Below are 22,568 nucleotides of genomic sequence, written 5' to 3'. Positions count from 1 at the left end.
TCTATATATTAATACATTACCTGGATCGCTATCAAAAGTACCAATCAATTCTGTGGAGCACGTTATTACAGGTAGGGTCCAGGGCCAGATGTGCATGGCAAATATGTCAGTCGCGCGTCCTCACATCATTCTATGCCGATCATATGTATATGTATATATAACTGTGTATTAACAAAATAAATAAATAAATAAACATACAAATAAATCTCAGTTCCAGCTACTACAGCCCTCCCTGTAGCTGCGTCTTTAGCTGCTGGCTTGTGGCCTTTGAACGCACGGTACGGAGCATCAGACATAACAGGAAACGGAAACGACGGGACAGCAACGGGGACCCAGTTAGCCACAGGTCCGTATGGTGACGCAAACGGGGCCTTCCTGTTCTCTGGAACTGCAAATTCCTACATCGACATTCCCAACAATGGCAAGTTGGATGTGCGCTACTCCTTCACCATACTGGCACACGTCTATCCTACCGGAGAGGCTGGACCGATCTTTGACTACGTCGGGACCAACCCCAATATCTGGCACTGGGCACTGCACTTTTGGCAGTTGTTACCAGAGGAACTGCAGCTGCGGTACGTTTTAGTTAGTTTCTACCAGACCCCCGCCTGTCCGAATAGGGGACTTTGGCCAAGTTATGAATAAAAGCCTAGTAGGAGTTAATTGGCCTAGGATTATTGGCGGGCCGGTACTCCTAGGCCATCTAAGTCTTATGGTGTGTTTTTTTGCCTTATTTGGCCAATTTCTGCTATTTTTCCAGCGACCTGTGGAGCCTAGTAGAGGTTACAATTAAGTCTCTACCGGTCAATTTCCCGATTTTTTTGCCGAATTCTACGATCCCTGAACTCCCTTAAGGCCCCTTCACACGAGAAGTGGAATCAGCCGGAATGCCGTCAGTATGGCTATTCTTTGTATATTTCTGAGTATTCTAGAAATTCTCAATGCGTTCCAGATATTTCTGCCCATTCTTGGGGCCGTCCCGAATGTTTTTGACATGCTCAAAACTTTCGAGGTGCATTTGAAGTGGAGAAATATCGAACGTCATTGAAAGTGCATTCTAACTGATGTATGACCGAATTCTACGGCATTCCAACATTATTCGAAACATTCTTGTCTCATTCGATGGAGAACCGAAACAGCAAGCCACTTCAAATCTTGCAAGAATGTGGCCGAAAGAAAATCTGGAATTGAGCGATAATGTCTAGAATGCACTACAAATTCCCAGGAATATACAAAGAATAGTTATTCTGACGGAATTTCGGCTCATTTCTTCTCATGTGAAGGGGATATTAGGTCCATTTGGAATTCCCACCCGAATGTGGCACGAATTTCGCAAATTCTACATTCCGGGTGGTTCTGCTTGATTCCTGCTAATTCTGTTTCAGCGTGAAGAGGCCCTATTGGGTAGGCCTGTTGAAGGCTAGGTACGTTTAGTGACCAGACGAGTTAATTCCAGTTGTGGCGGCCATGTTGGATTTCCGGGGTCATCCGGGGTCATGGCACCAGAACGAGACTGCAGGTGGTACCATCTGGGCATTCTACTATATAGGCTGTATTGCAGACATAAGTATGTCATCTTTGGGAGTGCATTGGGTAGGCCTGTTGAAGGCTAGGTACGTTTAGTGACCAGACGAATTACCGTTCTCTATCCACTCCCTGTTTATAATCATCTTCATCAAACATACTTATCCCCCATTGCTCTATACTGGTGAGACAGTTCCCAAAAATATTTGTGCAAGAACTCGAAAAAAACATTACAACAACAAACAAGAGTCTGAAAACTCAAACCTGCATGAATTTTTTTTTTGTGATGGTGCGTACGGTGTGTTGTGGGGTTGATATGGTTTGACGTTTGGCAAGATTATTCTATCATTGTTCTTATATATCTACCCATGGTAAACGGTGAGATCCAAAATTACAGCTTTCTATTGACCTCACCATTTCCTTTTTATTTCCTATTGTTACACCTGCACATATCCCTAATGTATATATAATGGTTCATTCCATACAGAGGTGACAGGGATGGTCACAGTTACTCTTTCTACTAGTTGTGGATCCGTGTAGCTACGCGATTGGCTTCATATCCAGACTGTGTATATAGTTATTCACCCCGCACACAGTGGTATTCATGTATCAATTACTGGGACCACTCTATTCCTATCAAAAAGGGGTGTACATATTTTTTTTTTTAAACGGACCACAAAACTGCAGCAAACTTCTATATTCTGATATACGAAATTCTCTGTACACAAGGCTGTCATCTTATACACAAGAGTTTATCTCGATGGACCTGAAGTGCAAATTCAAATACATCATGACATGTGACAATCCCTGCATGACAGATATAGGAAAATATATCAAAGAAGGTTTAGACATTAGAAATTCCTCCAATGATTGTAAAAGCCTCCAACAACTGTAAGAAATTTATCCCATACTACAACTTCTGTATTAGTTAGATAAGCGTTAAGTTATAGAACTGTAGTTATGTAGATGCCATACTTTGTACCCCGTACAATTGTTGTGCAATAAAACTATATATATATATATAATGCGCGCTGAAGCACAATGGCTAATATCTATCACCATAGTAAATGTGATTGCAATCCATCCAGAGGTTCTAAAGATATTTGTCCGGAATCACAAACTCCAAATCGTGATCCCTACCAAAAACAGCGCCTGTTTTTTTTAAGCAGGTACAAACAACAACAAAATTCTTAAATTCAGGTTGATTTCTTTGAATTGCTTGTCGAGTGTAAAGATACATTTTTACTTAGATTCAGATCGATTTCTTATCCTCATGGTTGAATTGAATGGTGTTATCCCTGTCTGTTGCAGACCGGTAGGCAGAGATGGATATTTTTCACCTTTCGTAATTGCAAGAGTGCTGCAACTGAACTCTTGGAACTACGTGGGCTGCACCTACGACAGCGAAACAGGAATGGCATCCATCTGGGGCAACGGGGAACTGGCACGTGAACTACACATCGGAGTTGCCGAGGTTGCAAGTCGGCACTCTGTCCGGGTGGCGGTAAGGGACGGGGATGATCGGTGCTTCGCGGGGCGTATCGCCTGCCTGCAGCTGTACGACTACGCCATGACTCAAGAACAGATTGCCGCAGCGCGCGATGCTTGTAAAGGTGAGTTGAACCCTATTCTGTATTCAGACCGGGCTTTGTTGGTCAATCTGGGACGGGGGGCGGGGGCTTCGGAGTTATTATGAAGGCCCGTCCCTTCGAACTGTAAATCTTAAACAACTAAATTTTCAGAAAATGATGTACACATAAGAGTTTACGAAATTTGACGCTGTTATGATATTATATGACGTAAAGATGACGTGTTCAATTTGACTGTATTGGTTGGAACCACGAAAAAAAGGGTATTCTCAGAAAACTTCAAGGTATGCTACATAAATGTAACAGCAAGTGCAGATTGATAATGTTTGTTACTACCTGCCACTGTGTTGCCAATCAATGACGTAAAAATGACGCCATAAAATGACGTCATACATATCTAAGATACCAGTTGGGCTCCGCCATCTTATATCCACCACCTTGGATTTTCAAAAATACATTTTGTTAGCAAATAATCGCAAAAGACAATGGAAATAGACTAAAAATGTTCATTTAAACAATTTTTGATGAAAAATGCTAGGTAGGTACAAATTGTAAGGAACAATAATCTAGTTATTCTGGATCTGGTCGTATGGTCCGTCATCTTGGATTTTGACCAATGACGTCATCAATTAGTATGATTTATTTATCTTCATTTATGAAAGATATTCTAGATAACACAAGATTTGTTTATGTAAGAAAATAGCCACAGCATTTAATATTAACATAATGCTAACTCTTACAGGCCACAAGCCCACATCGTGCGCTGAAGCTAAATCTCTACGCTCCAATGCCAACGACGGCGAGTACATACTTTACCCCTTTTCAACGGACAGTGATGTAGCCCTCCGCGTCTATTGCCATGACATGGCATCTGGGGAACCCAAAGAGTTCCTAACCCTACCATCCGGTCCTGATGAGAACTATGCCATTTTCTTTGCTGACCGACTGGTCGACGCAAGTCACTCGCAATGCACCGGTTCATTACAGGTAGGTGAAACTATTGGTAGCAAAGTATAGCTGTTCACAACAGTGACCACGTTTAGTTGAAGGATAAACTAAATTGCTATTAATATATTTGTACAACAAATTAGTCTTAGTGATTTTAATTTAAAGGTACACACGTGTAAGGCCAGCGTCATTGTGATGATATATTTACGTAAGTCGCTGTACTTTTGTCGTGTCAATGAAGATTTCTTTTATATTGTCTTCAGCACCCATACGACAGACGAGGGACCACGAAGTTCAGCAAGCTCAGAATCCAGTTTAATACATCCAGGATCGAAGTTATTGGAGATGACTACACCTTTGCTCAAACCACTGGTATTTCAACATGTTCTTACCTTACAATAGTAGTGCTAAATGTTAATAATGGACAGCCACAAATGTTAGTGACCCATGGATGACTGACTCGTAAGAATGCCTCAAGTCAATACGCCATCAAGTCTGAGAAAAAAAATATTTCTTTTTCTTGTTGATTGTGCAGGATGTTTGATGTAATTGGTCAACAGTTTGTTGCTCAAACAATTTGCACCATCGTGATAGATACTTTTTAGCTTGACTTGCTCAACTTTTGCCAAGGAAGTAATTGTAGGTGACATATATTTTCTAATGACACCAGGGCCAAATGATGTTGCTTACGGACATGCAGGCGACTGTTATTCAGCGAAACAGGGGTGTGCTAAGGGAACGTTCAAAGTGGATCTGACTGGGACGGGACTTGCGCTGGCACCAGAAGTCCACTGGGTCATGGGTGACTGCTACCCAGCAGATCTGACCATCAACGACATGTTTCTCTCGGAGGACAGAAAGGTTTGTTGCCTGTCTATAACTTACTGTTCGGTAATGACTTAACCCTATCTAGACCGGGCTTTTTTTTATTCCTGGGGCCGGGGGGGGCTCTTTTGCCCCCCCCCCCCCCTTCGTAATTTCAAAACCGCCTGGGTTACGATCACCAAATTTAGAGGGAGTGATGTACTAGTAAAGTTTTATATTTTCTGTAATTTTTGTATCGTTATGACGTAATATGACGTAATTATGACGTCATAATGTCATATTTTGGGCTAAAACCGTCTAAATATGAAATTTACGCTATACTTAAAGTTACTTAACAAAACGATGACTATATTGTGTGGGACCGCGTAGCGGTGTGTTCGGCCCGTGACAGAGAGGTTGCGAGTTCGAATCCGGCTGCGTGTCACCGATCTTGTGTCCTTGGGAAAGGCACTTTACACGACTTTCCTCACTTTACTCAGGTGAAAATGAGTACCTAGCTTCGGCTAGGGCCGTCCCTCGGATAGGACGTTAAATGGAGGTCCCGTGTTTTGAGGTCACCTGAGTGGCGCCGAATGGCAGCTCGCTCCAGACACTTGCGACAGTCGTGTTGAGGTCACCTGAGTAGCGCCGAATGGCAGCTCGCTCCATCCAGACCCTTGCGATTTAGCCTCGCCTATTGTAAGCTCCTCGCAATTCAGACCCTGGCTGCAAAGAGTGAGTAGTCGGCCCACCCAATAACCAAAACCAACTATAAAGGGTATCTTATTGGTGTCTAAGTCTGCCAAGTCTTTTGTTGCCAATGACGACGAAACTGACGCCTATATGACATCAGAAAATGACGTCATTTGTCCGCCATTTGTCCGTCATTTGTCCGCCATCTTGGATCGACAAGCTTGAATTTTCTAAAATACGATTTTTTCCACATATAACCCCAAACCCAATAGAAGTGGACTAAAAAGGTTCAAGTGATTGTGTTTTGTAAGAAAATAAAAGATTTTGACGGTATTTGTCACGTGTACAATAACATGTATTCATCGTTAAAAATTACATTGTCCGCCATCTTGGATTTTGACCCATGACGTCATCGAATTAGCATAAATTATGAATATTTAATTAAAAATGTAACTTAAAATTACACAGGATGTTAATGATATAGATAAATAAGTTTGGTCTAGCAATGAAACCATGAAATCTCATAATTCAAACTGAAATTAGTAAATTTTGTAAAATATGCCTGTCAGAAACCCGTTGCCATGGCAACACGAAAAATCACAAACTAAATTTTTGTTCAAAATTGTTGCCAACATTATTTTAGGAAAAATCACCAAGTTTTGTAGTTCTAGCACACGTCGTTCGGCAGTTATATGACGTCAAAGTTGGCGCGGACACTTTTAGCCCCCCCCCCCGTCTAGATAGGGTTAATGGTTTAACGCGCATCCATGCAGCAAAATCTTTCACTTAAAACTCAATGGATCCACGGTATAACCCATCCCCAACTCCAAGATCTTTAAATATCATTAACAAGAAAAATCAACATCTTTAAATATAATCAACTAGAAAAATATTTCGTTTATATACTCTTTGATATGTTGATTGAAATGTTTTTCATTTTTTCAGGTTGCCTCTGCCCGATGTGGTGGATGGTGTGGCTACTGCCGGCCCGATGGAGAGAAAATATATCTGACACCCTCACAAGGTAACTACAACACGTTAATTATAACGGCTCATTCTCATTGAAATGTTTTCAATAGCTATTTTACGTTCGAAAAATAAATAAGCTCATTTTTGTCAAACCTACCTGATTGTTTAGGAAATTCACTTTATTATCGATAAACAAAAGTGAAAAGGTATTTTTAAAACTCATTGGTTATGTATCATTTTGGGCTTTTTTTCCATCGAAAAGATGCTGTTATATCATTTAGTTATAAGGGGACGTGCATATACATAGCGACATCTAAAATGCCAAAGCTCTATGTAGGCTAGATATTTGCACTTTAAAAGCAAGAAGAGAATTTCTATGTCTTAAGTTTGCGAAATCCATGTTTAATTCACCCACTTTTCGAAGCTGGTTGCCAGCTACACGTAATGAAGTTCACAACAGAGGTTTGAAACGAGGGCTCGAGCTTAGCATACCTTTTGCCAAATATGATAGGTACAAAAACAGTGCTATTCCATACTTGTCCACACTCTTAAATACTGATTTATAGCCTGTTTATAATGTCACATCATTACTACATGGTAACGTTGATTACTGCTAATGTTAGCCTTGGTGTGTATCGATGATTGATAAGTATGTTATGTTGTATATATTAAGGTTTTTATTTTACGACTAAAACTAATTCAATTCAGCCAGTTTTACAGCAAGGTATAACAGGCTGCAACGTTTTTTTTAGTATGTCCATGTATGTATGTATATGTATGTATATGTATGTATATGTATGAATAATAAACCATCAATAAAAAGTAGGCAGCTTTTTTCACACCAATAGCAGGTCAAATAGATAACGTAGAAAGCATCGAACAATGGTAACGTTTGTTACAGTCATTTTTGTACTATACCAATGTTTTGCCAAGCAATGTAGGCTACAATGACAGTCAGCAATCCTTTCTGGTTTTATTAGAATAAGCAACAAAAGTAAAGCGTAAAAAAACGGCCATTTTCAGTCGTATACGAGGCTGATGATACAAACGTCGGGACTGTCTTACTCGTGGTGGTGTTCAACTTACCAAACTTGGCGACACCCGCTATTCTGACCAGGTTACAGGACAGTCTATAATAGACTTATTCTTAGCTTCTAACCAAAACTTTTGCCAAATCACACAGCAGCCACCTCCACCCACCTTGGTTAGTCGGATCACGTAGTAGTATCAGCTGAGATTTCCCTGAACTGTAAGGATGCACTTGAATCACCCTTACACAGGACACTCTACAGTTATAACAAGGTCAAGGCAGACTGGGATAGTTTTCGTGACTTGCTCAGAGACGCTCCCTGGCAAAGTGTAGTCGCAAATAGGGCTGACGAATGTGCGGAAGAGGTTGCATCTCTGTTACAGGCTGGCATTGATGCTTTTGTGCCCTCCAGAAGGTTTCAAATGAAATTTTCGCCACTTGTAGCATCGAAAGCGGGGGTGCGACAATACTAGGGGCTTCCGGGGGCATGCTCCCCCGGAAATTTTGACACGGAAATGATGCCATAAGAAGTGGGAGGGTAAATGTTCTCAAGGGACAATCAGAAGAATAGATAAAGGGCCATAAATAGAACTTCATCAAAATCTGTGGGAAAAATTGAGGCAGAGAAAAAGGTACCTTAAAATTGCGTAAATACGTCTACGATATACGTATTTTCTGATAAAAGATGTAACTTAAATTATCGTCATCAGGTATGATATCGCAATTCAGACGCTGTTTTTTTAATCCGGTATCATTCTTGCCTGTACATTCTATGTCTGAATATCGTATCACAAAACGTGCGTTAACTTAAAGAAACTTAAAGACGTCTACCAGATATGTATATGAAAGCGTTTATCGTAAGAACGTGTGTGACATTGTCCCAGATACCTTTGTGATATTTTAATGATAGCGTATAGCGCAAAGCATTAGCGGCACATCGCAAATTGTTAGAAGTATAGACGACAGGAACGGCAGGACATTACGTGTATCGTAGGGAGTTCTACCCCCCCCCCCCCATTACAAGAAATTAGAACGACCACTTCGTTTTAAATGTGTGATTAAATTCGTATTAATATACATAAAATCATAACACGGTATTTGGACCAGAACCACCAATACACCTACCCCCTGAAAGAAGAACAAGAGTAGAAAAATCCACTTGGCTTTTAACGTTACTCTCTCAAACAGGAAGCGAAAGCCATGAGTACATCAGCCTGGGTTGCTGGAGGGACACATCTGACCGCGCCATTCCGACACTCGAGGGGACAGATCCACGCCTGGACGGAGACTACAAGTCACGAGAAAACCCCATAGAGAAGTGTTACCAGGTAACACTTTCTCGTGGCTTTCCCGTGTTTGCTCTGCAAAATGGCGGTTGGTGTGCTGGGTCTGCTGATGGGCTCAACACGTACGACAGGTACGGTCCTTCCACAACCTGCGCATCGGACGGCGAGGGCGGGCCTTGGGGAAATGAAGTGTACCGGATTACAGGTCAGACTCTAGTAAATGGTGTACGGGTATATGGCATGATATGCGATATTGCAGAAGATCGTAGCACGCTATCACCACTCCCCACCGATACGATATGGTTACGTCCCTGTCGCAACATCGTACAAGTACCCTTGCCCAAAACGTTATTTTGACACGGAAATTGTGAAGCTGTGCAAAGGGGACGTATGGGCATCGTTCAAAAGGCCCCTTCAAGCCCACCGAAACGAGGTTTTGTTCAAAGCAGCGTAGACGTATTTACGTCTATTTTCGCTTCTTTAAGGTACCCTTTTCAGTACGAAATTTTGACACGGAAATGATGCCATAATCGTTACGATATCGTAACGTCCCTCTTGAAACATCGTACACGTATTTTCGCTTGTTTAAGGTACCCTTTTAGAAAACGTTTTTTTGACACGGAAATTATAAATCTGTGTAAAGGGGACGTATGGGCATCGTTCAAAAGGCCCCTTCATGCCTACCAAAACGACGTTTTGTTCAAAGCAGCGTAGACGTATTTACGTCTATTTTCGCTTCTTTAAGGTACCTTTTTCAATACGAAATTTTGACACGGAAATGATACCATAGGTACTCAGGCTACCCGTACCCTGGTATTACAACCAAATGCCCGAAAATTTGGTACAGAGGCCCCCTGTACCCTGGTATTGCAACCGAATGACCGAAAATTTGCGTGTGGAATGACGTGTTTTGAGGAACTTCACGTCGTGCTGTTCCTCGTTTCAGGTACCCAAAATATAGCTCAAATTTGGCTCCCTGAACCCTGGTATTACAACCGAATGACCGAAAATTTGGTACTCAGGCTACCCGTACCCTGGTATTACAACCAAATGCCCGAAAAGTTGGTACAGAGGCCCCCTGTACCCTGGTATTGCAACCGAATGACCGAAAATTGCGTGTGGAATGACGTGTTTTGAGGAACTTCACGTCGTGCTGTTCCTCGTTTCAGGTACCCAAAATATAGCTCAAATTTGGCCCCCTGTACCCTGGTATTACAACCGAATGACCGAAAATTTGGTCCTCAGGCTACCCTGTACCCTGGCATTACAACCGTATGACCAGAAATTTGGTACAGAGGCCCCGTGTACCCTGGTATTACAACCGACTGACCGGAAAATTGGTACAGAGGTTCCTTTAAGATATGCCCATACGCTTCGAGTATCCTATAGGACGTACTCCGATCCCCCCTGTCCTATCCAAGGGACCGCCGAAGCTCGGTACTCATTTACACCCTAGGTGAAGTGAGGAAAGTCGCGTTAAGTGCCTTGCTAAGGGCATTAAATCCTGGCACACCAGCAGTTTCCATTTCCGGACGTGAAAGGGGGCTATAAGACAAAGATGTGTCATTATCTACATGTATATTCATTTTGTGACCACATATGTGTAAGGGTTGATATATAACGGTGACTGTCACCTTTCAGGCGTCAACCCGGAGACCAGACTGTAAGGATTGATCCACTCACACTGGGAAGGACCCCTACTCTTTTCGATAAGTGCGGTGGGTTCTTTATCGTGCTCGAAGGGTGGCTCTCCCAAACACGGGACCTCTATGTAAAGTTTTATCCGAGGGATGGCCCTAACCGAAGCTAGCTAGGTACTTATTTACCTAGTGAGGAAAGCCGTGTGAAGTGCCTTTCCCAAGGGCATAACATCGTCAGCGGTTTTGAACTGGAGACCTCTGGAGTTGGCGCCCAACACATTACCATTCGCGCCACACGATCGTATACAGTGATCGTTTGTTGGTATTGTGTAACAAAGATAATGATTCAGTATTTACTCTCTCACTCGACCCCAGGGTAGTGGGATGAAGACCAGCAGCACTGACGGCTACTCCTCCTCACAACGTAGCATGAAAGCAGTGGCAAAGGGACAGAGTTGTCTACAATACACTGGAGAAACAGACTGGTTTCCGTGTGTGTGTGCGCACATGGCATTTTGACAAGAACTTCAAAGACTGTATGAGAAAAACAGAGTTTTACATGGTTTGATGGTAATACTCAGTTTTCTCACATCAATTTCTACGTTTTGCATTTATTTTGCACAAGCCTTTCCTATACAGTCATATATATATATACATATATATATATATACCAATTGATGTGTTTTAATTTAGCAATATTCGTTTGATGTACTGAGGAAAATGGTTTGCATACTCTGCTTGATGTGAAATATGTTGTGTATGTGGGTACAATTAATAATCTTTGACTATGGACAGATTTGACTCAAAGGAGATCACTTTACTTGTGATCATTTATTTCAATGTCACATATTAAGATACTGTTTCAGTACTTGTTGGTGTATAGAGTACAATGCATTCTGATGTTTTCAGTACATGCCCTAAATCATATCTCCATATCATCTTGTGTATATATCTTGATACATCTACCATGCATCAACCATTCACACATCAAAATCTTGACCTCTTTTCTGAATTAGAATCTTTTTGTAACTTTGATCTTGTTTGTGAGTTTAAGATGAAGAGTGTACAATGTACACTTGTACCATACTCTGCACATACTCTCACTAGTAGTCACATTGTGAGTTTTTAAGGTTAAATAAAGGCACAACAACAATTTTGTGACATTCTTATGCTAAAAGCATTTGTCATTGCTACCGCCGTGTGGTGCATTGCATACACGATCTCGAAAGTTAAGCAACGTGCAGTCCGATCAGTTCTTGGATGGGAGTCCCCCAACCAAGGACGACCGGATTGCTATAGCCTCACAATGCTTTCCACGAAATTGTCTTCTGGGAGGGACGTAAAATGGGAGGCGCCACGACAACGTTAATCAGCCTCATTACATTGGATACCTACTGACTGGCAAAATACAGCAGATGCAATAAAGCTGCACAAATATGTCACAATAGGGAAGTGTACTGTGAAGATTATTTAGTCTAAAATACTGTAACATCAATGTACTAGACCTGTCCCTAAAAAGACTTACACTTATACTAGAATTTATGCCTTAAGGTCACAACGTAACAAAATGTACAGGAATAATTTACAAAACCAAAAACTCACTCACTAATTGTCAAATGTATTTCTTAATGAGCATGTCTGAATTATACAATTATACAAATTTCCATATCACAAAGTTATAAAAAAAACAAGAAAAGGTCCAACAGGACTTCAGTGTCATACGTAATGTGGATGAGGGTCAAGTCTTTCCAGCCCAGCTGACCATTATTGGTTTAAAACTGAGCCTTCATTCTGTGTGCAACAGTTTTGGGAACAGGAGCAAATGTCCATAACTACATTTGTAAGGTAATGGTAAAGGTCCCTGCACCTGGGGCATTGGGTTGTTAATCCACTTTGTCTAGGAAACATTGTTAGAATACGAGCGATCGCGATGATGTCACCGTGATGCAGTGGTAGGCAAAAAGCAGGTGTTTGGCAAACGATTGTTTTACATATCAACCGGTAAATTGATCTGCTGATTTGAATATCAATTTTCAATCCAATCTACTGATGTCCTGGTAGGCACCAGCCATCAAATACCCCGGATATAAACAACAACAGCGATCGCTCGTATGGGGAGCCCAACCTTCTCCATTATAAAACCTCCCCAATGGAGTCAGGAGTGAGGAAAGTGCTTTTTCCAAGGAGATACAATTACTCAGGGATGCCAGGAATCAAACCTGGGACCTCTTGATCTCCTAGCTTAAATTATTTTGCCCCAGATTAGTGAACTCCAACAAACATTTGTAACTAGTGAAAATCTCAAAGTATACCAACCATTTGCTTGTTCCCTTGCTGTCAAACACTGACCTTCGACCCAACCACAAACTGGGCCTCATTCACACCTCTCATAGGTCAAGAGTCACTGCAGGTCAGAGGTTCAAATTTAGGATGTGAATAGATTTTAATGCTATTGACAGTTAAGAAGCTGTCAATTTGACCTGGAATTAGTAACTGTCAAACTTACACTTCATTTGCCTACATTGTAGGATTTAAGATTGACCTTTGACCTTGAGAGGTTGTTCCAAGAATGAGGCCTTTACGATGATCATGTGACACACAGATCAACTGCCCAATCAGGGGGCCTGCTGTCATATGCTGTCCCTGTGCAGCTTTTTGCTGTCCCTTGGGCTGTCTCTGCGAGGACTGACGCTGAGGCACCTGTGCCAAAGAAACCAAACTGTCATACTATCCTTTTCTTCATGTCTGCCAGCTATATAAAACACTAAAAAGTGGACAAAATAGACAGCCGGACAAAGCCTAAAAGCACGTCAAAAATGGCCAGAGCCAAACCTCTGCTTGGAGAGAAATACTTTCATACAGGGCTGGAAATACGGGGTGTATATAAACTACACTCAAATTTAGAGCTATGTGCCTTATTTTTCTGTGCGGCTGCACTGTGGCACTAATATGTTTTTGCTGAGATATGTCTGTATATGCTTGCTAGTATAAGCTTGATGAAAAGTATGTCAGAAAAAGTGGTTGGTTGTATGGATAGATGAAAGGTGGATAAATTGATGGATAGAGGAAGGGTGGGAGGTAGGAAGGGAGAGAGGGAGGGAGGAGTTGACGGGTGTGTGATTATGGGTAGATGTCTGGGTGAATGGTGGATGTATGGCTACTAGGTGTATGGATGGATGTATGAATGATTGGATGGATTTAAATTTTGAAAAAAATCATTGGACGGAAACCACTTGAAAACAAACGACCTACCTGCATCATCGTCTGTGGTGCTGGCACTGCCTCCATCGCCGGGGGCAACGGCCAGCTCCCCGAGGTCAACGTCCTCACTGTAGGGGTGCTCCAGGAGACGCAGCACCCTCTGTACCTGCGGGCGGTACTGCAGCTGTCACGACATGGTCTGATGTGTGTCTAACACATCAACTACTATCAAGGCAGAGATTATGATCACTGTTTATACATGTTTCTGTCACAATTGAAGTCAACAGGTTACTTTGTCAAGCTGCTCCAATAAAAACCTGTACCTGTACACCTCTGTGCCAGTATCTGAACCTGTACCTGCATGATGTTATGTTTAGCTACACATTCCTAGTCCACATAAAGTTCAGTTCAGAAGGAGGGGTTCTTCTAAAGACTTCTAAATCCTCTATAAGATAGGACAAGCAGTTTCCTAACTTGAATATTAAGCAGGCTGTCAGTGAATAAAAATTCTAACTGGAAATTATGTGACTCCCCTGGCCACCCCAAAAAAGGCTTACGGCTTGGCAGGTTTTTCTGGGGAAACAGGAAACACAACATTTTTTGTTCCAATGCCTAACCACATTAGCTAAGCACTAACCTCTGTAAAGTCCCCCTCCTCAGCAGCGGTGATGGCATTCTGTGCGATGTAGTTCCTCAGGATAAACTTGGGGTTATTGGAGTTCATGGTCACGACTCTTTTCTTGTTCAGCTGTGGGGACATTTAACACAGGGTTAGGGATCAGTAACATGGCTGCATAAATTGAAGTCCGTATGAGTTGCACATTGACATTTTATTGGTTTACATGTTTGTGGGGAAGAAGTTATTTACTTTGACCAAGGAGCTTTTATCAAGCTCCTTGCTTTGACCCACCGTTGTGCAGTTTGGTTATCCAATGGAAACTAAAGTAACAGTAGTAGTAGTATTACTTCGTTGGCCTCAAAGTTTACCTGAGCTAAAAGAATGTCAATAAGCTACTTATTGACTTGATGATACACACTTGTGTGACTGATCCCTCAAAGTGAGTAGTGAGTAATCACATTGTCAAAAGGAAAGATGTTGAAAGATATCTTTCACTGAACATAAGGAGTACATGTCATCTTACCGGTAATACGATAAGAGTGTTTTTTTTTCAGAGGCCCCTGTCTACCCCCTTTCTCCATTTCTTCAAAACTAAGCTACGGTATATATGTTTTTTATTAGCTCAGTTCCTTTCTATCCATCAGTGCAACCCTACCTGTTCAAGGTCCCCTGCCTCCTGTACCTCCAGTTTCAGCCTGGCTGTGTATTTCTCCAGCCACTCTGTCCACTTCTGGGCATCAGCTGTCGCCTTCTGCTCCTGGGTCAGGTCCTGTCAATCACACAGACACAAGTTTTGAATTTGAATTTGGCCAATCAGAGCTCTCAGAAGTTTTGAATTGGGTCAGGTCCTGTCAATCACACAGATAGAAGGTTTGAAATTGAATTTGGCCAATTAGAGCACTCTGAGTCTCAGGAGTTTTGAATTTGGCCAATCAGAGCTCTCAGGAGTTTTGAATTTGAATTTGGCCAATCAGCTGCAGAGCTCTCAGGAGTTTTGAATTTGAATTTGGCCAATCAGCTGCAGAGCTCTCAGGAGTTTTGAATTTGGCCAAACACAGCTCTCAGGACAACACTCTAGATTCAGGTAAGAACTCATCAAAATTTCATCATGGGTTTCTCTCCATCTTGTTGTCAGGTAGGGAAAGTACATGTAGCAACATTTGGATTACCATTCCATGGCAAGAATTATTTTCAAAAAGTGAACATGAACAACTTGTGAAGAGCTTAAATTACACAAAGTTACAGGCAAAAAATCAACGTGAAATTTTCTCACCTTTATTTCCTCTAGCTTCTCCATCCTCTCAAACTCCCTCATGATCTTCCCCTGTCCTCCCAGCTGCATCAGGAGGGAGGGGTTGGTGCTTAGCAACAGCATCAGCATCTGCAGTTGCCTAGCAACAGGGGGTATGGGTTACAGGAAGAATCAGTAACAGCACAAACCTTTTGAGCGACAAAATGGTGATCATTTGTTAATAAATACTTGTGGCTGAAAGTTTCTTGGTAACCAACTTCGCACCTGAGGTAAGAGATTTCAAGGTAACATAGTTCCTAAATTCCAGGCCTAAGTAACCAAGTTTGAAGTTGCTATATTTAGGTACGTATCCAAGTTCATAATTACTAGGGAACAGAGTTTGTAGTTGCAAGGTTGCAAGGTAAGCTTCATAGTTATTGTGTAACAGTTCATTTTCACTGATGTTTTGGCCTGAGGAAGGAGACAGATGGTCACCTAAAGTTGTGGCTGTGTAAAAAGAGTCTTTTTATTTAGTGACATACCAACCTGATAGTGACATACCAACCTGATGAGTTAACAGTTGCTAGGTAATACATGTACCTTGGGTCCATCCTGGGTTTACAGGCCTTGATGAGCTCCTCTACAGAACAACACTGAGACAGCAGGTACAACTTGGTCTGCTCCAGGGAACTGGCAGGTCAGGGGAGAAATGATAATATGTTCATTGCAAGTTCTTGCCGGGGGCTACAATGTACATGTAATTGCAAGTGACAAAACATGACAATGGTAAACTGTACGTGTATAGTAAGCAACTACTCTAGTCTTAAGTCTAACACTCATAATCTGTATTGTATTGGATTTGACTTCTTTTTCTGAGACAGTGAAAAGAAGATGATCCCACCTTTACTGTAATATGTGGGTTTTGTGAGTTTTCTTTCTGTCTGTAAGCATGGAAAGATTAGGATGGAATTTACTGGACTCTTAAAAAGAGGTTGAGAGATGAACACAAATGACACATGTGCTCCATCATTCTTTTGAATTTGTTCTCTCTATTATTCACCCAACAGTAACACACTTACATGACTAAAATGACTCCTTTCTTAACTGGCACCAAATATATGAATTTCCATATACATGGCATTAAATTCCAACTTCTTGTGCCTATTGGATGTGAATAAGGCTGAACCTACTGCCATCATCGTCACATCAACCAAAGTAACAAACCAGGCGGTACCTGTCAAAGTCCTGACACCCTGGGAGTGACAGCTTACTGAGACCCCTCAACGTATTAGTGAAGTCAGCACCTACAGATGAAAACATGTTAAGCTTGAAAAGATTCCTACTTATATCATATCAACTAAAAACAAATCTATCTTGTTATGATAGACAATCCAGGAATGTGCCACATGAAACATAAATCAAGATTCTCCAACAAAATACTACTGAAGCAACTCTGTAAGTTTGCATCTTTGGTTGGTAATTTTTGTATTGTGTACCTTATTACATGTGCCTAGGCCTTTATGTCTAGCGTTCATTGATGTATTAAGACCTACCTGTTTCTGTCATGGTCTGAAGAAGTGCTTCAAAAAGTTCCCTACACAAAAAAAAGACAGCAAAGGAATGTTGTTGTAACTTTGACAGGATATAGGGGAGAGGGTACCTCTCTAAACTTCTTCTTTAAGCTAGATACAAGTACCGAAGTATTGAGTAGCGTGGTGAGTACCATCATCTGCGGTGACTGCTGACTCAGTATATTTGCTGGCTAATCCGTGGTTAGCCTGAGTGAAATTGTTGAGCCAGCGGTCACCTCAGAGGATGGTACTCAGGCTAAGTATAGAGCACAAAATGACAATTACTGAATCTAGCAAACTATCATCTTATTTAGGTTAATGCCCACAAGAAGAAGACATAACTGACTTGTCCTCTGGTAGTTCCTTCTTGAGTAGCCCAAGTTTCTTCCTCATCTTGCCGAGATAATGTTCCGAGAACTTCGGGTCAAACTCCTCCAGGATGGGTTTGGAGAGGACAGTCGGAAGGGCCTCGGAGATCGCCTCCGAAAACTTCTCACAGTTCCACTTACACATCTCAGGCTGGTTCCGGTAGGAGTACCTAGCTCCATCATCTATAGGGGGACGGGGGTAATAATGGAAACAATGAGTGAATGAATTTTGATTCATTTATTTTTTATTCAGTTTACCACATTTGTGGAAGGATTAACAAAACAAAGACTACCTTTGCAACAGATGTCAACCTGGAGACCTTGATAAGTGCGGTGGGTTCTTTAACGTGCTCGAGGCGTGGCTCTCCTCAAACACGGGACCTCCATGTAACGTCTAGGTCTACATTTTAAAGGCAAGGGGTCACTATCACAGGTACCAGTTCCTGTTGTTCTTACCTGAGCCATTACAGATGTTGTCAGCATCGTATCTGTCCAAGAAGCCGAAGGGTCCGTAGTCTATGGTGAGGCCCAGAATGCTCATGTTGTCTGTGTTCAGCACTCTGCAGAAAAAGTTTTTATCAATCATTAATAATTAATGCTCTTTAAACTACTAACAGAAATTTCACAACTTTGATGGGATTAAAAAAAACATGATATCCGGTATAAGGAATCAAGTCACAAGTAACATTATTTTTGCAGCAAAGACAATTGATTTAAAACTAATAGGAAATTTTGATTTAAACTAAACTAAAAGCCTGGTATGCAAACACTGCAAGCAAGGGAGCAAGTTTTTATCAGACTTTTACTTAATAAATTCTCCTCTTATTTTCAGTAGCCTACATGTAATCTCCAAGCAGATTCCTTCGGTGGCATAAAACAGTAACATAAGCTGGGGAAGGACTTCTGCCGGCAGAGGGGTAAAATTTGCCACCGCGGAATCTGCTGCAGGACGGAACTGGTCAAAGGCAATTATCAGGCAATCAAACTGCGTTAGGAAGAAGGTGCTAATTACTCCGGGCGTGCGGGGCCAGGGATCCCGTCTCGGGTCGGCTGCAAGAGTTCATTGTGTTTTCTGTGACATTTGGGGATTTTTTTTTTGTTTCTTTGGTGTCAATAACTGACTACTTATTGAAGGAAAACAACAGCAAAACGTCCGACTGAGCACGATGCGACAGGACGAAAGTGCAGTGGGGAGGGGGGCGCTGACGTCGATTTACCCAACATTTCACGAAGCTACGGCGCCCGTCTGTTTGTAGTCTGAGATTGTCGCCGGTCGCCATTAAAAATAATTCAAATCGGCTTCGCTGGAAATACACGTGCTGATTATGTGGATATCTTTCCAAAATTTAAAGTTCTGTCTACATTTTTACACGCCGATTTCTGGAGTCAAAAGTTACGAGCGTGGGTCCTTGAACCGAATCCAAGCGTATTTGATCAGTAAAGATTCGAAGTTGCGGACAAGAAAAAATGACACAGGAAGTGTTTACTTAAAACACAGCTTTTATTGCGAGATATGTACAAGTAACAACTAGTAAATATAGTATTATTTGTGTACAACTGATAATTTCATGTCGATACGTTGTCTTCGTGTGCTGTGATGCGGTCTGCTCCAGCGATCTCGGGGGGAAGCCCCCGCTGTGAACTGGCGCGGATCGCCGCGTTTGTCCCAGATACTGGCTCGGAAGGGTTGTAAAACGATAATCCCGGCCAAATTTAGCCAATTTTCACGTTGGAGGTAAGTGGGCACTAGGAGGAGCAGAAACACGTTTCTGAAAAGATCGCCCCTCCCGCTGCCTTTGACCAGTTGCGTCCTGCAGCAGATTCTGCGGTGGCAAATTTTACCCCTCTGCCGGCTGAAGTCCTTCCCCAGCTTATGTTACTGTTTTACGCCACCGGAGGAATCTGCTTGGAGATTAGCCTACATGTACAATAGGGAGCCTTTGTGTCTTTCCCATACCACTGTACATGTAGGTAAAAGAGAGATAACCCCAACTGTACACTAATAAAACTGAGATGTAAATCACTTTTTAGCTATAGCTTATGAAAAACATTCTGCGGACAACCTCCCTGAAGCTACAGTTAACAGCAAACTTACCCATGACAGAAACCCACACACTGCCATTCCGCCACAAGCCGTGCCGTCCTGTGGACAACCTCCCTGAAAAAGGCCAGGTATCGCTCCTCATTGTTGTCAGCATGTGCCACCTGAATCTACCATTGACAGTTGAGAAAAAAATAAGGTTGTTTTAAGGACAACTTTTCACAAAAACAAGATCAACTGAGTTTCCAAAATTTAGAGGGGTAAGTCTCTATAGTTTAACTTGTTGTGTTGTATATAAAGTGTTAGCATTGCTCTATAATGTATTCTACCAATACAGATGAACTTTCATGCTAATTTTCACAAAAATTGAAAATACCTCAGGAACTGGCATCAATCCATTAAAAGCAGGAACATCTTAGTACTACTGTCCTAAACATGTATTGAGAATTTTTCTCTTTACCTCTGGGAAGAATGTCTTGATAGCATAGTCCAACATGGTGATCAGGATGTCATTTCTTCCAACACTAGGGCCCTTCCTTCCGGTTATTTCATCGGTAGGCTTGAAGATCTCAAATGACCCAAATCTGGAAAAAGAAGGACAGTTCCATAAAAGGTATAAATCATCTGGGCAAAGACACAGAATTTTTATAAATCTTATATTTCTATATGGTAATATCTCTTGTCTCTTTTCCAATGATAATAAGCCTTGTGCTTCATGTACTGAAATTGGTACCAATAGTAAACATTATAAAACCAAATTCAATGGTTGCACTTGCTATTGTAGAGCTCAAAATACTAGTACCTAAAATAAGAGCTGGGCACCTGAATTTTGACACTGGAATTATTGCATTGGTAAACCTTCATATGTATATGTTTGTGTTTAAGTACAATTTGTACACTTACGTATGGCATATTCTTGACATTCACATGTCAAGAGGAAATTCACCTATTCAACAAAAAAATTATAGCCCTGTAGTACAATATCATAATAATTCTCCCCTACCTGAGAAATGTTTGTGCGATCCTGAGTACTATGGTACATCTTTCATAGGAGGCATTCCCGTTGTAGTAGACATCTCTCAGGACCTTACTGTCAGATGTCACACAACTGCCAGCTGTACAAAAACATAATTGTCAGCTTTGCCTTTTCATTTGTCATTTGTATGATATTTCATACATTGTGTACACAAATAAAAAATTGTCTTGCATCTTTCACAAAATGTCATATCAGTTAGTATTTTGAATAAGCTAATTTTACTAAGTTCCTATAGTATTAGTAAGCAAATATCCTACATAGTAGTACATAATGCATAAATATGACATATCATAAATTTATATTGCAAAAACTTTGACCCCCTCTACAACAGAGCCACATGGCCATTTTTCGGTGGTCCCCTAGATAATTTTCCCTATTGACACAAGCATGATCACTCCTGTCTGAAGCAACCACCTGTCCACATTGAAGTAGAACTGATTTTATTGGTCTGCTGAGTGGTCTTCTTAGGCATACAATGTACATGTACATAACGTTTCCAAATGCATTTGATGACTTTTATTTCAGAGTGCATATTCATCTTTTAGTTAGCGTAACTGTTACGGTATAATGTTCTAATATCTGACCTCTTGTTGTTGGTATTCCTAAGTGATGCATAGCCTGGAAGAGAAGAAACCTTCTCATAAATGACATTCTAGCAATCTAAATGTTCAGCTTTACATAATGTACTTATTCACAGCACATAACAAATGACATGTCAAGACAGTTTATATAGTTGGAACAAGGATGATCATTGCACTCTTAAACTAAAGGTACATGTACATCTTAAAAAGTAGGTGAAAAAGATGCAAATCCTTCATAGTAGCACTAGTTGATAGCACAACCTGGCTTTTGGCTGGTGTGTTACGCCGAAGGGCGGTTATACCGGCTATATAGATACAGATACAGATACAGACTCAGACTGCCATCTGGGCAACCAGGCTAAAAAAAATGACAACTTAGGGAGAAGAGATGCTGCCACAGTGAGCGTAGTTCAGTGCCTAGAAGTGGTCAATGGCCTTGCACTGCGCCAGTCAGAGACACCAACGATGACTCGAGGTGGGAATTTGCCACGGGAACTATTTAATGTGAACTTCAACAGTGCATACAAATGGAGACAAGATGGGGGACAAGACGCACGCGGTCCCATGACCCGGAGGTCAAGGGTCATGACCTAATCCTAGTTAACATACCATGTTGGCGCTGAGCAAACTCGTTAAAAAAAGGACTGGTCTTACCTCACTACACAGGAACTCCCTGATACTGGAGCGGAGTACCTTCCTGCCGTCTGCTGTCCTGGAGTATGGAGTCAGCCCTGCTCCCTTCAGCTGGATCTCCCATCGCTCTCCTGACTTGTTCACTACCTCACCCAGGTACCTGTATCAACAATGGTACATCATTGGTACCTCACTCAGGTACCTGTATCAACAATGGTACATCATTGGTACCTCACCCAGGTACCTGTATCAACAATGGTACATCATTGGTACCTCACCCAGGTACCTGTATCAACAATGGTACATCATTGGTCACTACCTCACCCAGGTACCTGTATCAACAATGGTACATCATTGGTACCTCACCCAGGTACCTGTATCAACAATGGTACATCATTGGTCACTACCTCACCCAGGTACATCATGTACCTGTATCAACAATGGTACATCATTGGTACTGGGGTACTGAGGTGTCATTAAGGGCAGAGAAGAAATCTAACTCTATACTTCAGACCTTTGTAAATACTGTCTATACTACTGTACCTTAAAGTACTACTGTACTTTAGTACTACTGTACCTAATAAGTTACTGTACAACTAGAAAGGCCGACATTTGCTTAAGAGCAAATACAGCATATTTCAGCCATACCCCTTCCCATGCAACATTGGACTGTTCCAAATCACCCCTGCGCAAAAATGGAACATCCTCTTAACAGTACATTATCCCCCAAAGTGGACTGGTATTGTGAATTGATTCCAGGTAAAAACAGAGCTTGCTTCTATTTTCAGAAAATGACAATAATCA

At 41.6% G+C, this 22,568-nt stretch overlaps 2 protein-coding genes across 2 annotated transcripts in view; one reads left to right on the top strand and one right to left on the bottom strand.

Moving 5' to 3' along the window:
• The window catches only part of LOC118432822, a 1,203-nt gene extending 507 nt beyond the window's left edge, over positions 1-696 (top strand). Inside the window, exon 2 of the mRNA XM_035844441.1 lies at positions 218-696. Within this exon, the coding sequence (XP_035700334.1) occupies positions 218-645 (428 nt within the window). The 3' untranslated portion in view covers positions 646-696. The remainder of the gene's footprint in view (positions 1-217) is intronic.
• Positions 697-11,993: 11,297 nt separating this feature from the next.
• Positions 11,994-22,568, bottom strand: part of LOC118403233 (protein adenylyltransferase SelO, mitochondrial-like) — an 18,273-nt gene continuing 7,698 nt past the window's right edge. Inside the window, exons 3-17 of the mRNA XM_035801834.1 lie at positions 21,786-21,924; positions 21,135-21,168; positions 20,518-20,629; positions 19,975-20,098; positions 19,569-19,684; positions 17,930-18,033; positions 17,452-17,656; positions 17,088-17,128; positions 16,769-16,838; positions 16,135-16,224; positions 15,577-15,694; positions 14,959-15,072; positions 14,322-14,432; positions 13,736-13,850; positions 11,994-13,183 (exon numbers count right to left, since the gene is read on the bottom strand). Coding sequence (XP_035657727.1) covers positions 13,071-13,183; positions 13,736-13,850; positions 14,322-14,432; positions 14,959-15,072; positions 15,577-15,694; positions 16,135-16,224; positions 16,769-16,838; positions 17,088-17,128; positions 17,452-17,656; positions 17,930-18,033; positions 19,569-19,684; positions 19,975-20,098; positions 20,518-20,629; positions 21,135-21,168; positions 21,786-21,924 — 1,606 coding nt within the window. The 3' untranslated portion in view covers positions 11,994-13,070. The remainder of the gene's footprint in view (positions 13,184-13,735; positions 13,851-14,321; positions 14,433-14,958; positions 15,073-15,576; positions 15,695-16,134; positions 16,225-16,768; positions 16,839-17,087; positions 17,129-17,451; positions 17,657-17,929; positions 18,034-19,568; positions 19,685-19,974; positions 20,099-20,517; positions 20,630-21,134; positions 21,169-21,785; positions 21,925-22,568) is intronic.

This window comes from Branchiostoma floridae, chromosome 16 (assembly GCF_000003815.2).
Source record: "Branchiostoma floridae strain S238N-H82 chromosome 16, Bfl_VNyyK, whole genome shotgun sequence".
In the NCBI taxonomy this organism is placed as follows: domain Eukaryota; kingdom Metazoa; phylum Chordata; class Leptocardii; order Amphioxiformes; family Branchiostomatidae; genus Branchiostoma; species Branchiostoma floridae.
This window is presented reverse-complemented; position numbering and strand designations above follow the sequence as displayed.